We start from the raw sequence: 12,965 nt of genomic DNA, 5'->3' as shown, positions 1-12,965 counted from the left end.
GCCCCACCCGATTGTTTTCTCTAGGAAAATACGAAACCCGTAACCTCATTTTCTGTCTGCAATATCTGTGCAAATTTCATTCACTTCGGCTCATTTCTTCTTTTCTTTCGGGTGTCAGCTTCAAAATTTTGGGTGGGAGATTTTGACCCCTAAAACAGTTTTCCGCAGAAAATAAGAAACCAGTATTCATTTATTTTTTGGTTATTTTGCATACACAATGTTTCGTTGCAATTCTTCATGTTCTTTACACACATCTGACATACTGTTACCAGCGCTTTTGATATTTCGTGATCAAAGGTTTGGAGGGGTCGGTGCCTCACCCAACCTTTTTCTTCAGCAAAATACGAAACTCATATCCTCATTTTACGTCTGTAATATCTGTGCAGAATTTCATTTACCTCGGCTAATGTCTTTTTACCTTTCGGGCGTCAACTTTTAAAATTTTGGATGGGTTCTTTTCCCCCCTAAAACCGTTTTTCCGCAGAACATTAGAAACTCATATTCCTTTATTTTTTGCGTATTGTCCATACAAAAAGTTATGTTGCAATTCTTCGTGTCCTTTACACATATCTCAAATACTGTTACTAGTACTTTTGAAATTTCGTGATCAAAATATTTGAAGGAGTCCGTGCCTCACTCAACCCCTTCTTCCAAGAAAATACGAAACCCGTATTCCCTCGTTTTAAGCCTTCAATATCTGTGCAATATTTCACTCACTTCGGTTCACTTGTTCTGACCTTTCCAGCTTCAAATTTAAAATTTTGGGGTGGGTTCTTTTGCCCCATAAAACAGTCTTTCCGCAGAAAATAATAAACCCGTATTCCTTTACTTTTTGCGTATTGTCCATACAAAAAGATATGTTGCAATTCTTCATGTCTTTTACACACATCTCAGATACTGTTACTAGTACTTTTGATATTTGGTGATCAAAGGTTTGGAGGGGTCGGCACCCCACGCTTCCGTTTTCTCAAGGAAAATACGAAACCCATACTCCCTCATTTTATGCCTACAATATCTGTGCACAATTTCTTTCACTTCGGCTCAATTCTTCTTACCTTTCGGGCGTCAACTTTCAAAATTTTGGGGTGGGTTCTTTTGCGCACAAAATAATTTTTCCGCATAAAATAAGAAACAAGTATTTATTTTCTTTTTGCGTATTCTCCATACACAATATTTCGTTGCAATTCTTCATGTCTTTTACAGACATCTGACATACTGTCTTATGAAATTTCGTGATCAAAGATTCGGAGGAGTCCGTGCCACACTTAACCTATTTTTTTTAGGTAAATGCGAAACCCGTATACCCTCATTTTATGTCTACAATATTTGCGCAAAATTTTATTCACTTCGGTTCACTTTTTCTTCCCTTTCGGCGCCAAATTTCAAAATTTTGGGGTGGGGCCTTTTGCCCCATAAAACCATTTTTCCGCAAAAATGAAAAATCCCTATTTTTTGTTTTCAGCGCATTTCCCATACAAAAAGTTTCGTTGAAAGTCTTCATTTCCTTTACACACATCTCACATACTATTAATAGTATTTTTGAGTTTTCGTTTTCAAACGTTTGGGAGAGTCGGCGCCCCACCTAACTGTTTTCTCTAAGAAAATATGAAACCCTTATCCTCATTTTACGTCTGCAGTACTTGTGCAAATTTCATTCACTTCGGCTCATTTCTTCTTGTCTTTCGGGTGTCAACTTTCAAAATTTTGGGGGGGAGCTTTCGACCCCTAAAACAGTTTTTCCGCAGGGAATAAGAAACTCGTATTGATTTATTTTATGGTTATTTTCCATACAAAATGTTTCGTTGCAATGCTTCATGTTCTTCAGACACATCTCACATACTGTTACTAGCACTTTTGATATTTCGTGATCAAATGTTTGGAGGGGTCCGTGCATCACCCAACCTTTTTTTTGCAGGAAAATACGAAACCCGTATTTCCTCATTTTAAACTTACGACATCTGTGCAATCTTCACTCACTTCGGTTCACTTCTTATCTTTCTGGCGTCAACTTTAGAATTTTGGGGTGGGTTGTTTTACCCTATAAAACTGTCTTTCCGCAGAAAATGAAAAAAAAGTATTCCTTTATTTTCTACATATTGTCCATACAAAAAGTTTCGTTGTAATTCTTCATGTCCTTTACACCCATCTGACATTTGTTACTAGTACTTTTGATATTTCATGATCAAATGTTTGGAGGAGTCCGTGCCCTTCCCAGCCGTTTTTTAAAGGAAAATAAGAAACCCGTATTCCCTCATTTTGTGTTTATAATATCTGTGCAGAATTTCATTCAGTTCGGTTCACTTCTTCTTACCTTTCGGACGTCAAATTTCAAAATTTTTCGTGGGGGCTTTTGCCCCCTATAACTGTTTTCCGCAGAACATTAAAAACTCGTATTCCTTTATTTTTTGCGTGTTGTCTATAGAAAAAGTTTCGTTACAATTCTTCATATCCTTTACACACATCTGACATACTGTTACTAGCATTTTTGATATCTCGTGATCAAGGGTTTGGAGGGGTCCATGCCCCACCCTACCGTTCTTTTTTTCAGGAAAATATGAAACCTGTATTCCCACATTTTACGTCTGCAATATCTGTGCACAATTTTATTAACTTCGGTTCAGTTATTCTTGCTTTCGCATGTCAATTTTCAAAATTTTGGGTGAGGCTTTTATATTAAAACTTTACTTTATGTAACTTTTTCTTTTTTAAAATTCTTTTTTTTGGGGGGGAGAAGGAGAGAAATGTTTTCTCTGATATGTGTCTTTTGCAATTCATCTTTTTTGAACTGCTTAAGTAAGATCATTTTGTAACTTTTGATGTCATCCAACTCCGTCACGGTAATAAAATTGTCATTCTTAACAATTTATTTCCTTATTTTTCAGTTTGCCACAGTGATATATTTTTAACAAAATTGAGGTTTGGTCCAACGCCTTTCGAATTCGGAACCAACCCAACCGCCCAGCTTTTTGGGTTGCCTGCTATTGCAGGAAAACGAGAATTGCAGGTGGTAATGCACTTTTGGAGTCGTGTATACATTTGGTCCTATCCGGGCCACATGAGTGCGAAGATTTCTGAGAATTGTTCTGTGCTGTTGTGAAGAGAAATGTGTTTGTGTCGGCCTATATGTGGTGCTATCACGTACGTTGAACAATAATCCCGTATTTTGTGTAGGCGGACAGCTGTTGTACCAGGACCAGGCTTCTGGAGTATATTTCATAGGTAAAAAAAAATCATCATCTTCAGGTCAGTAGTTTTTTATTCTTCATATTTCTGCGTAGCATTTAATCATGAGTGAATCACACCAGCGTCTTTTAAGGCAAAGATCTGCATACAGAGGCCAGTTAACTAGAATAAACACTTTTGTTCAGGCCTTTGATCCAAATGAAGGCAATATAGAAGAAATACGTGCATGCTTAAAACATCTAAATAACGTCTGGTCAAAGTTGCAGGAGGTGCAAGATACTATTGAAATTGATCAAATCGAACCCGAAGCGGAAGCAGTAAACGCTCGTGCAGAAATTGAAAATGTGTATTTTTCTTTAGAGGCTCAAATGCAAGCACTTGTTTTAAAACATGGAAATAAAGAATCAGCTGTTAGTAATAGCACTAGCAGTAGCGCACAAGTTAAATTACCGGTCATACAGTTGCCTGCATTTGACGGGAACTGTAAACATTGGTTATCATATAAGGACACTTTTATATCTCTTATTCACGAGAATAAAGACATTTCCACAGTACAGAAGTTTCAGTACCTCCGAACTTCTCTTAAGGGCGAAGCGTTAAACCTAATTGAAAATTTACCAATTACCGAAACAAATTATTCAGTAGCATGGCAATTACTCGTTGACAGGTATTCAAATAAAAAGCTAATTGCTTCTTCTTACATTCACGAAATACTACAAATCAAGCCAGTGTATAAAGAAAATGTAAGTGAACTTCGCGCTTTTATAAATACAGCTACTAGCAATATAAATGCGCTACAAGCACTTGAGCTAAACGTAAACCTCACAGACGTAATTTTGACCCAACACTTTGTATCAAAATTAGATGCAACTACTAGAAAGTCATGGGAGCTTCAAAATGCGAATTCTAATTTTCCTGCTTTATCAGAATTCTTTTCGTTTCTCGAGAAACGTTGTCAGGTGCTTGAGACCATGAGAACTAGTATTGATGGTGTGAAGCAGGGTAGTAGCGTACAAAACAAGCAAGTAAAAGGTATGCAGTCATCAAAGACTTATTTATCAACATTTTCAAATGCATGTGAATTTTGTGCCAGCATCCTTTATATTCTTGTTCGTCTTTTGTGAATGCGGCACACAGCCAAAAATTAGAGTGCATTCGTAAAAATAAATTATGCATGAATTGTTTGAAAAGTAATCATTTTTTGAAGAATTGTAAATCGAGAGGTTGTAAAAAGTGTTCCAAAAAGCACAATACATTATTGCATGTAGACGTAACAAAAGACAAATCAGTGCGGTTTCCAAGTGTAAGCAGTGCCGTGGTGCAAGAGCGTAGTAACAACTCAGATTCCAGTGAAAATTTAGGGCAAGTGTCATATTGTGCATTAAAGGCTAGGCCTAACGCAAGAGTGTTGTTATCTACTGCAATAGTAAAAGTAAGGGATAACAAGGGAAATCTGGTTCCTTGTCGCGCGCTTCTAGACAGTGCTAGTCAGACCAATTTCATAACAGAGAATTTGGTGCAACAATTGAACATCAAACGGTATAGACAGTATACTCCAATTCAAGGTATAAATCAAGCAATTTCTAATACAAAGTACTCTGTAGATATTTGTATCCATTCATGTGTTAACACATTTTCATTGAATATAAGTTGTTCAGTTCTCCCTCACATTACAAGTAAACTACCGGAAGAAAGAATTAATTATGACGATTGGAACATTCCCAAGGACACTGTTCTAGCAGATCCTACTTTTAATACGCCTGGAGACATAGATATTCTTTTAGGTGCGGAAGTATTCTACATAATTATGAAGTCAGGACACAAAACACGGCCAGGTGATTTTCCAGTGCTTCAGGAGACAGAATTGGGATGGATCGTGGCAGGACGCATTCCTCAAGAACGTGACCCCCATATTCCATTAACAACATGTTTTGTGAAGACAAACATAGATCTACAGCAACAACTACAAAAATTTTGGGAACTTGAAGAAATTACTGTTACACCTAGATCAAGCGAAGAGCTTGCATGTGAGCGACATTTCGTTCAGAACACAACAAGAGATCATACAGGGCGTTTCATTGTACGATTGCCTTTTCTTGAAGAGCGTACAGTTTTAGGCGATTCTTATCAGCAGGCATTGGTTAGATTAAAGCAATTGGAAAGAAGATTCGATCAACACCCGGACTTTGAAGCTAAATATACGGAATTCATGCACGAATATGAAGATCTTGGTCACATGGTAAGGATAGATGAGAGTAAAAAGGAGGACGTCAGCGTTGCACAATATTTGCCACATCATGCAGTTTTTAAGCCCACAAGCTCTACAACAAAGCTCCGTGTAGTGTTTGATGCTTCAGCAAAATCTGACAGCGGAAAAGGCCTCAACGACATTCTCTTAGTTGGTCCTACAATACAGCAAGATTTGTTTTTTATCATTTTGCGCTTCAGAACTCATTCGGTAGTATTCACTGCAGATATCGCTAAGATGTATCGCATGGTCACTGTTCATCCAGAAGACACGCCATTACAACGTATATTGTGGAGAAGATCTAGAAATGAACCTATTCAAGTTTTTGAATTGAAAACACTAACGTATGGTACGGTATGTGCTTCATTTGTGGCCACAAGTTGCCTACAGCAATTAGCAGACGAAGAAGAGCATAATTACCCTGTAGCAGCAGAAATATTACGTCGAGATTTCTATATTGACGATGTTTGTAGTGGCATGAGCAACATACAGCAAGCTCTAGAGGTCCAGAAGCAATTGATAGAGCTACTGGGAAAGGGAGGTTTTATACTTAGGAAATGGAGTTCGAATGATCCAAGGTTATTGGAATCCATCTCGCCAGAGCTTCGAGAAGTGCAGCGTCCAATCCAGTTCCATGAGGGCCAAGGCGTCAAGGCATTAGGATTGTCATGGCATCCAGACAAGGATATATTTCTCGTTGAAAGCAAGACGTCACCAATGAAGGTTCAAGAGTGCATTACTAAACGCCAGATTGCTTCCACCATTGCCACTATATTCGATCCATTAGGAATAATTTCATCAGTTGTCATTTCATACAAAATATTTTTGCAAGAATTGTGGCGGTAAAAGGTTCAATGGGACGACAATATACCAATGGAATTAGCAAAGAAATGGACTTAATTGTACAAGCAACTTCCATTAATCAATCAGATTAAATTTGACAGATATGTACTCGTTGAAGGAAACATAGCGGAGATTCAGATCCATGGTTTTTCAGATGCTTCTCAAAGAGCATATGGAGCTTGCATTTATATGCGATCGATCAATCAACAAGGAGAAATGTCAGTTAAGTTATTATGTGCTAAATCACGTGTGGCCCCAGTCAAGAAAATCACTCTCCCACGTCTGGAGTTATGCGCAGCAGTTGTTTTGGCAAAGTTAGTTCACAAGATTTTACCAATTTTAAAATTGAACATAAGTAGCGTCCATTTATGGACCGACTCCCAAATCGTGTTGGCATGGCTAGCTTCTCCGTGCAACAAATGGAAACCTTTCGTGGCCAACAGAGTAGCTCAAATTCAAGACTTAACTGACGTTAGCTGTTGGAAACATGTAACTTCTTCAGACAACCCTGGAGACTTGATTTCAAGAGGAATAGATGCAGTTTTCATAAAGGCCAATTCATTATGGTGGCACAGTTCACAATGGCTTTCTAGTTTAGAATCTAATTGGTCAGTGACAAGTAAGGATTCATTGCAACCAGATCAAGTTCCAGAGAGTAAGGGAACCATAACATTGACAGTCACTTTAGACAATTGGTGCAATGGAACCATAACAAGATTCTCAAAATTGTCAAGGTTAGTTAGGACAATAACATATTGTAGACGTTTTGTTCATAACATCAGACACAAGCAAAACAAACTAACAGAAGGTCTTTCAGTACAAGAACTCCATACAGCGCTCCATGTTTGCATCAAATGGACACAAGAAATTGGGTTTCACAGCGGATTGCAGCATCTTCGTAATGGAAACATTGTTCTGTCAAGAAGTAAATTGAACAATTTACATACATTTTTAGATAGTGAAGGCATGATCCGAGTTGGAGGAAGATTGGAGAATAGTCAGCTTCCGTTTGACGCCAAACATCAAATAGTTCTGCCTTCAAATCAACACTTAACAAAACTTATAGTTGAAGCAGAACACTTAAGATTACTTCATGCTGGACCCCAATTATTAATATCATCACTACGCCAGAAATATTGGATCATCAGGTGCAAACAGGTAGTAAAACAAGTGATCCATCATTGCTTCACGTGTTTCAAGTTAAAGGCCAGTGGTTCAAAACAACTTATGGGACAGTTGCCAGCAGCTCGTGTGCAGCAAGACCATTCCTAAACGTAGGCGTGGACTACGCTGGAGCGTTTTACATAAAATCAGGAGCAGTTAGAAATAGATCTGTACGTAAGGCATATGTTGCGTTCTTTGTTTGTTTATCCACCAAGGCAATACATCTGGAATTGGTAACAGATCTTAGTGCGCAGTCATTCATAGCAGCTTTACGCAGATTCATAGCCAGACGAGGAAGATGTCTCAATATATACAGCGACAATGGCACAAATTTCGTTGGAGCCAACAACGAATTGAAAGAATTGTATCAGCTGTTTTCATCAGATCCTTTTAGTTCTCAAGTTCATGATTTTACATCGACCGAAGGAATTCAGTGGCACTTCATACCGCCAAATTCGCCGCATTTTGGAGGACTATGGGAAGCCGGTATAAAATCAATGAAATACCATCTAGTTCGTATTACAAAAGGTGCAGTGTTAACATATGAAGAGTTTGTAACATTACTCACACAGATTGAGGCCTGTCTCAACTCTCGACCACTTACAGTGCTATTAAGTGAGCCTAACGACATCAGTGTTCTCACCCTTGGACATTTTTTAATTGGAGAAGCCCTTACAGCTTTACCAGAGCCTAACTTCGCCGATCTACCATACAACCGCTTATCTTGTTGGCAGAAGATACAACAACTAAAACAACACATTTGGAAGAGATGGTTCCGAGATTACTTACATGGTCTTCAACAACGCTCTAAGACAACTTCACCGCAAGACAATCTCAAGGTCGGAGATGTAGTTTTGCTGATTGAAGACAACGTTCCTGCATTGCAGTGGAAATTGGGCATCATTGAAAAAGTGTTCCCAGGAAAGGATTTCTTAGTTCGTGTAGTGACGGTTCGTACTACAACTGAAACATATAAACGTTCCATCAACAAACTAGTTGCATTACCATATAACAAGGATTAGAATTGAGATTTGAGTAATCTAAAAATAAGTACAGTTCTTCAAGTTTTGTGTTTGTTTCGTTTTTTATATGTATCATTTTGTTTTATTTTGTCAGACCTTAGCTGACCAACAGGGGGGAGTATGTTTGGGATTATTTGTGTGTTTAACAGTGTGTGTAACTTTAGCTGGCAACAGTGTTCAAGTTGCTTAACGCGTTTCTATTGTTTGGTGAATAGTGTGAGTGTGGCAGCAAGAACATTCAGTTTGGTGCACCATATATCATGGTCGAAGATCATACAATACAGCACAAACAATAAGCCATCATATCAAAATCATTTACAACTAAGGACCTTGTGAACATGTTTATTCTCGTGTATTATTTTTGTGTGCAAACTGAAGTTGTAATCATTAAATACAGTGAATTTATATTGGGTTGCATTCATGTGGCATACGAACCAAGCCTTACAGTCCACTAGTATGAACATTGTTTTTAGCATTGTCATTGTACTTGAGTGAAGTTACAAATATATACATTCATATTGTACAAATGGAGATATAAGTTCAAGCATGCTTAATAGAATACGGAGTTAGACCTCGAATGTATAAGTAGATAGGAATAACAGAATGAGGATTTTTTCCACTTTCATTTTAATTTTTTCATTTTCTTTCTTTTTTGAGACAACACCTTATGAAAGGAAAGAGTGTTGTTGTTAATAAACATGAGGTTGAAATAAAAGATGTACAAATACTTGATTTTTTATTGGTCAAATTAAATAACAGTACATTCTTTTATATACAGTTGAGTAATATTTCTTTCGTGTTGATGTGTCATAAATAAGCTTAATGATATTATTCAACTGAACTAAAACTCAAAGGTTTCAATGCTGGGTGTCGCTTGAGCAAGATCTTGGAATTAACACATTGAAATTTTATAAAAGTCAGATGCTATAATATCTCTATTGTCTAGAATAGAATTGGATATAATTCGGTTGGCCAAAAAGTTAATTTTGGTTAAAAAATTTGAGTTAACCCTTCTACGGCATATGGTTATTCTGTACTGGATTGGGTTGGGGCATGGATGGTGGTGATGGCCACGCTACTCTTCAGGCACCGATTCAGTTAAACCAACAACTATGACCTAGAAAGAAAACATCATGAGTAGAAATTTGTTTTTGAAAATTAATTTAACTTTTGTTTTTTTGATACTACATATATTATATATATATATATATATATATATATATATATATATATATATATATATATATATATATATATATATATATATATATATATATATATATTAAATCATCTATACTAGATCCAAACAAACCGTTTCAAAATTGGGTGCAACAGTCAAAATTCGATTTAATAAAAATGTAATATCATTTTAAGAATGGTGTCCCGAATCCAAAATTTGTTTCTATGGAAATGACACTAAATTTGCAGTTTAATCGTTTAATTACGAAGTGAAGTTCAGGAATGTTTACTATGATTTCTTATACTAAAATAACGCGTTTCACTCCTATCTTATCAAAGAGATGAGTGCTTTGTGTGGTAAAGGAGGAATGTTATTATGTATTACTATTGAGTAACTTTGGTATTCCTCTGTAGTTTATTATAGAAGAAATGGGTGGGGGTAAGAGTATTTCTGGATTTTCTAACAAGTTCACCATTATCTGTTGTAAAGAGATGACCGGTACGTATGGTAAAAGAGAAATGTTGTCATGTATTGTTATTTAGTAGCTTTTGGCGTTCTTCTGTCGTTCAGTATACGAAAAATGGGTGCGGTAAGAATATTTCAAGACTTTTTAAAACAACTTTCCCTTCCTACCTGTTACGAAGAGATGATAGCTACGTATGACAATTGAGAAACATTCTCATGTATTGTTTGATAGTAGGTCCTGTTTCCTGTGAAGTTCAGATTAGAAGAATCGGGTGGTGGTATTTCAGTATTTTCTGAAATAAGTGTACTTCCTATATATTGCAAAGACATGACCGCTTTTTGTGGCGAAACATAAATATTGTCATGTGCTATTAGTTAGTAGGTTTTAGTGTTACTCTGACATTTAATGCAGAAGCAATTGATGGAGTAAGGATAGTTTTTGGTGATCTGTCGTTTAGCACTGAAGAAACGAATGGGGGTTAAGAATATTTCAGGAATTTCTTAAATAAATTTACCCCTCTATTGCAAATAGCTGATCGCTTTACATGGTAAAAAAGAAAAAGAGATGTAATGTGTAATTATTTATTTGCTTTTGGTATTTGTCGTTTAGTATAGGAGGAAGTTGGAGAGTAAGAATATCTCAGGATGTTCTGAAATATTTTTACTCCCGGTGAAAATACTATGCAGTAAAAATATTTTATGATATGGGAACAGCATCCTGCCTCTGTAGAGAGAAACCTGGATTGTATATACATCCCTCTCTGAGTAAGTAATCTTTGCATCGGTGTTTATGGCTTGTCACCGCGGAGAGATGAATATTCGCGGCGATCGTGTCGTAGAAAGAAGATTTAGAAATATTTGAGGCTTTGAATATTAAATGGACAAAAACAGTTTATTCATGGATTTGTAATCATGATTCTTGTAAGGGAAAAAACAATCTATATTTCGTAGACGATATTATTTAATTTCTTTTAATTAAGCAGTGCCCATGGTTGGTTTGTTAATGGTTACAATCAATGCTTAAAAGCACACATGCCATGCCATTGGTTGGTGATAGTGTGACTTTGACGTATATCGATGTAAATTATTCTGTTATACGCTTTATATATATTGTTTCGGCCACATAATCTCTCTCAGGTTCGACGTATGGTTATGTTTGATAACATATGTTTGCAATATTTTGTTGGTCACAAGTATTGCACAAATTTGCATAAGCTCAAGATAACAGAAGAAGAAACGAATACTTAAATATCAATGTTTCTGTCAAGTTATACTTTTATCACAAACGGAAACTGCAAAATGCTTTACTGATAGTGTTGCTATCAAAATGTAGAAAACAATGTGTTTTGAATTGATTTCCAATTCTCTGACTGCATGGGGAAATCTGAAAATTAAAATACTGTTAATTAATAGAAATGGATCCTGAAGAAGCAGCTAAACATCGCTTGACTATTGCTGGCCTGCGACCGCCTGGGAAGAAGTTTGAACTAAATTTAGAACAAAAACAAGATATTAAAAAAGCGTTTGATCTTTTTGATTCTGAAGGCGTAGGTAAAATTGAGACCAAGGAATTGAAGATTACAATGAGAGCGTTTGGATTTGAACCCAAGAAAGATGAAATGAAGAAGATAATTCAAGATGCTGACAAAGATGGATCTGGTCTATTGTCTTATGAAGATTATCTACAGTTTATAGCTGAGAAAATGTCAGGTGTAGACACCAAAGAAGATATCATCAAATCTTTCCGAATGTTGGATCTAGATAATACCGGTTATATTACCTATGAGAACCTTAAGCATGTGTCTCGAGAGTTGGGTGAGGTGTTAACTGAAGAAGAACTAGTCGAGATGATTACTGAAGCTGATCGAGATAAGGATGGTGTAGTTAACCTAAAAGATTTCTACTACATAATGACTGCGAAACCAGATTAAAATATTGTTTACTAGCCATATGTGAAAATTTTCAATGACACATTCACTATTATGCACAATATGCTAATTAATGACATTTTGCTAATTAACTATAGACTAAAAATATGGGTTAAATTCCAAAGTTGGGCGTCCGTTTCCAGCGAAATTTTTAAAATTTACAGGAAATATATGGATAATTTGATCGTTTGTGTGCTTGATAATATATAAGAGTCTCGAAAAATCTGTTTATTTGTTATATATAAGCGGTTATAAACATGGGACTATATGGCGAGCGGAGGGAACTACTTGGCGCAAGGTAACCGAACAGTTGCATTGTGGGAAAGAAACGAGCATTTATGTTACCAACATGGCGAATGTACAAGGGCAATGAACTAGCAGTTTTAACATTTCTGAAGGAATACATTGATAACGACCAAAATCTTTTAAAAGTTTGTGAAGAGCACAGATTAATGAACCTAATAAGAAATTGCAGAAAGTGCGGAAAGGAGATAACAGTGAAAAAACTTAACGAAAGCGGACGCCCAACTTCGGAATATATGCCAAAAATATTATCTGAAATTGTATTGTGAAACATATTTAAATACATACTCATATATCTAGGAGCTTACGCAGTTCAAGAATTCAACCTCCCAAGTTCATATTATTTTTTTCGGCAAATGTTTAGCAGAAGGGGTCCAGGAGTACATAAAATATACAAAATTTACAGGAGAAATGGAAGATACAAGTACTTAGACCTAACATAACCTAACCAAATCTAACCTAACCTAAACTAACTTAAACCAATCTAAAGTAACGTAAACTAGCCTAATATTAATAGAAATAAGCGAAATTCTATCATTTTCTTAAATTATGCTGGACTCCTGCACTAACATATCTAACATAACTAATGTAACATAACCTACCCTAATATGAACATAAACTATGGAAAT

At 36.2% G+C, this 12,965-nt stretch overlaps 3 protein-coding genes and 1 pseudogene across 3 annotated transcripts in view; all 4 read left to right on the top strand.

Annotated features, from left to right (window-relative positions):
- The window catches only part of LOC145669978 (uncharacterized), a 45,337-nt gene extending 39,060 nt beyond the window's left edge, over positions 1-6,277 (top strand). The window contains exons 3-4 of the mRNA XM_081738321.1: positions 3,544-4,215; positions 4,452-6,277. Coding sequence (XP_081594447.1) covers positions 3,544-4,215; positions 4,452-6,277 — 2,498 coding nt within the window. The remainder of the gene's footprint in view (positions 1-3,543; positions 4,216-4,451) is intronic.
- A 213-nt stretch (positions 6,278-6,490) lies between these two features.
- Positions 6,491-7,546, top strand: LOC145669977 (uncharacterized). The gene has a single exon (XM_081738320.1). The coding sequence runs from the start codon at positions 6,491-6,493 to the stop codon at positions 7,544-7,546; it is 1,056 nt and encodes a 351-aa protein (XP_081594446.1).
- Positions 7,547-7,935: 389 nt separating this feature from the next.
- Positions 7,936-8,460, top strand: LOC145669976 (uncharacterized). The gene has a single exon (XM_081738318.1). It carries the CDS (start codon positions 7,936-7,938, stop codon positions 8,458-8,460), a length of 525 nt encoding a protein of 174 aa, XP_081594444.1.
- A 2,804-nt stretch (positions 8,461-11,264) lies between these two features.
- On the top strand, positions 11,265-12,553 carry LOC145670700 (uncharacterized; annotated as a pseudogene).
- Positions 12,554-12,965: the final 412 nt, after the last annotated feature.

The sequence above is a fragment of the Thermobia domestica genome, chromosome 14 (assembly GCF_964235325.1).
Source record: "Thermobia domestica chromosome 14, izTheDome1.hap1.1, whole genome shotgun sequence".
NCBI classification, from domain to species: domain Eukaryota; kingdom Metazoa; phylum Arthropoda; class Insecta; order Zygentoma; family Lepismatidae; genus Thermobia; species Thermobia domestica.
Note: the sequence above shows the minus strand (reverse complement) of the source record. Positions and strands in the feature narration are given on the sequence as shown.

What these genes read in the sequence shown, in the direction of transcription:
- LOC145669977 (XM_081738320.1), top strand. Translation starts at nt 6,491, where the DNA reads ATGTCAGTTAAGTTATTATGTGCTAAATCACGTGTGGCCCCAGTCAAG.
- LOC145669976 (XM_081738318.1), top strand. Translation starts at nt 7,936, where the DNA reads ATGAAATACCATCTAGTTCGTATTACAAAAGGTGCAGTGTTAACATAT.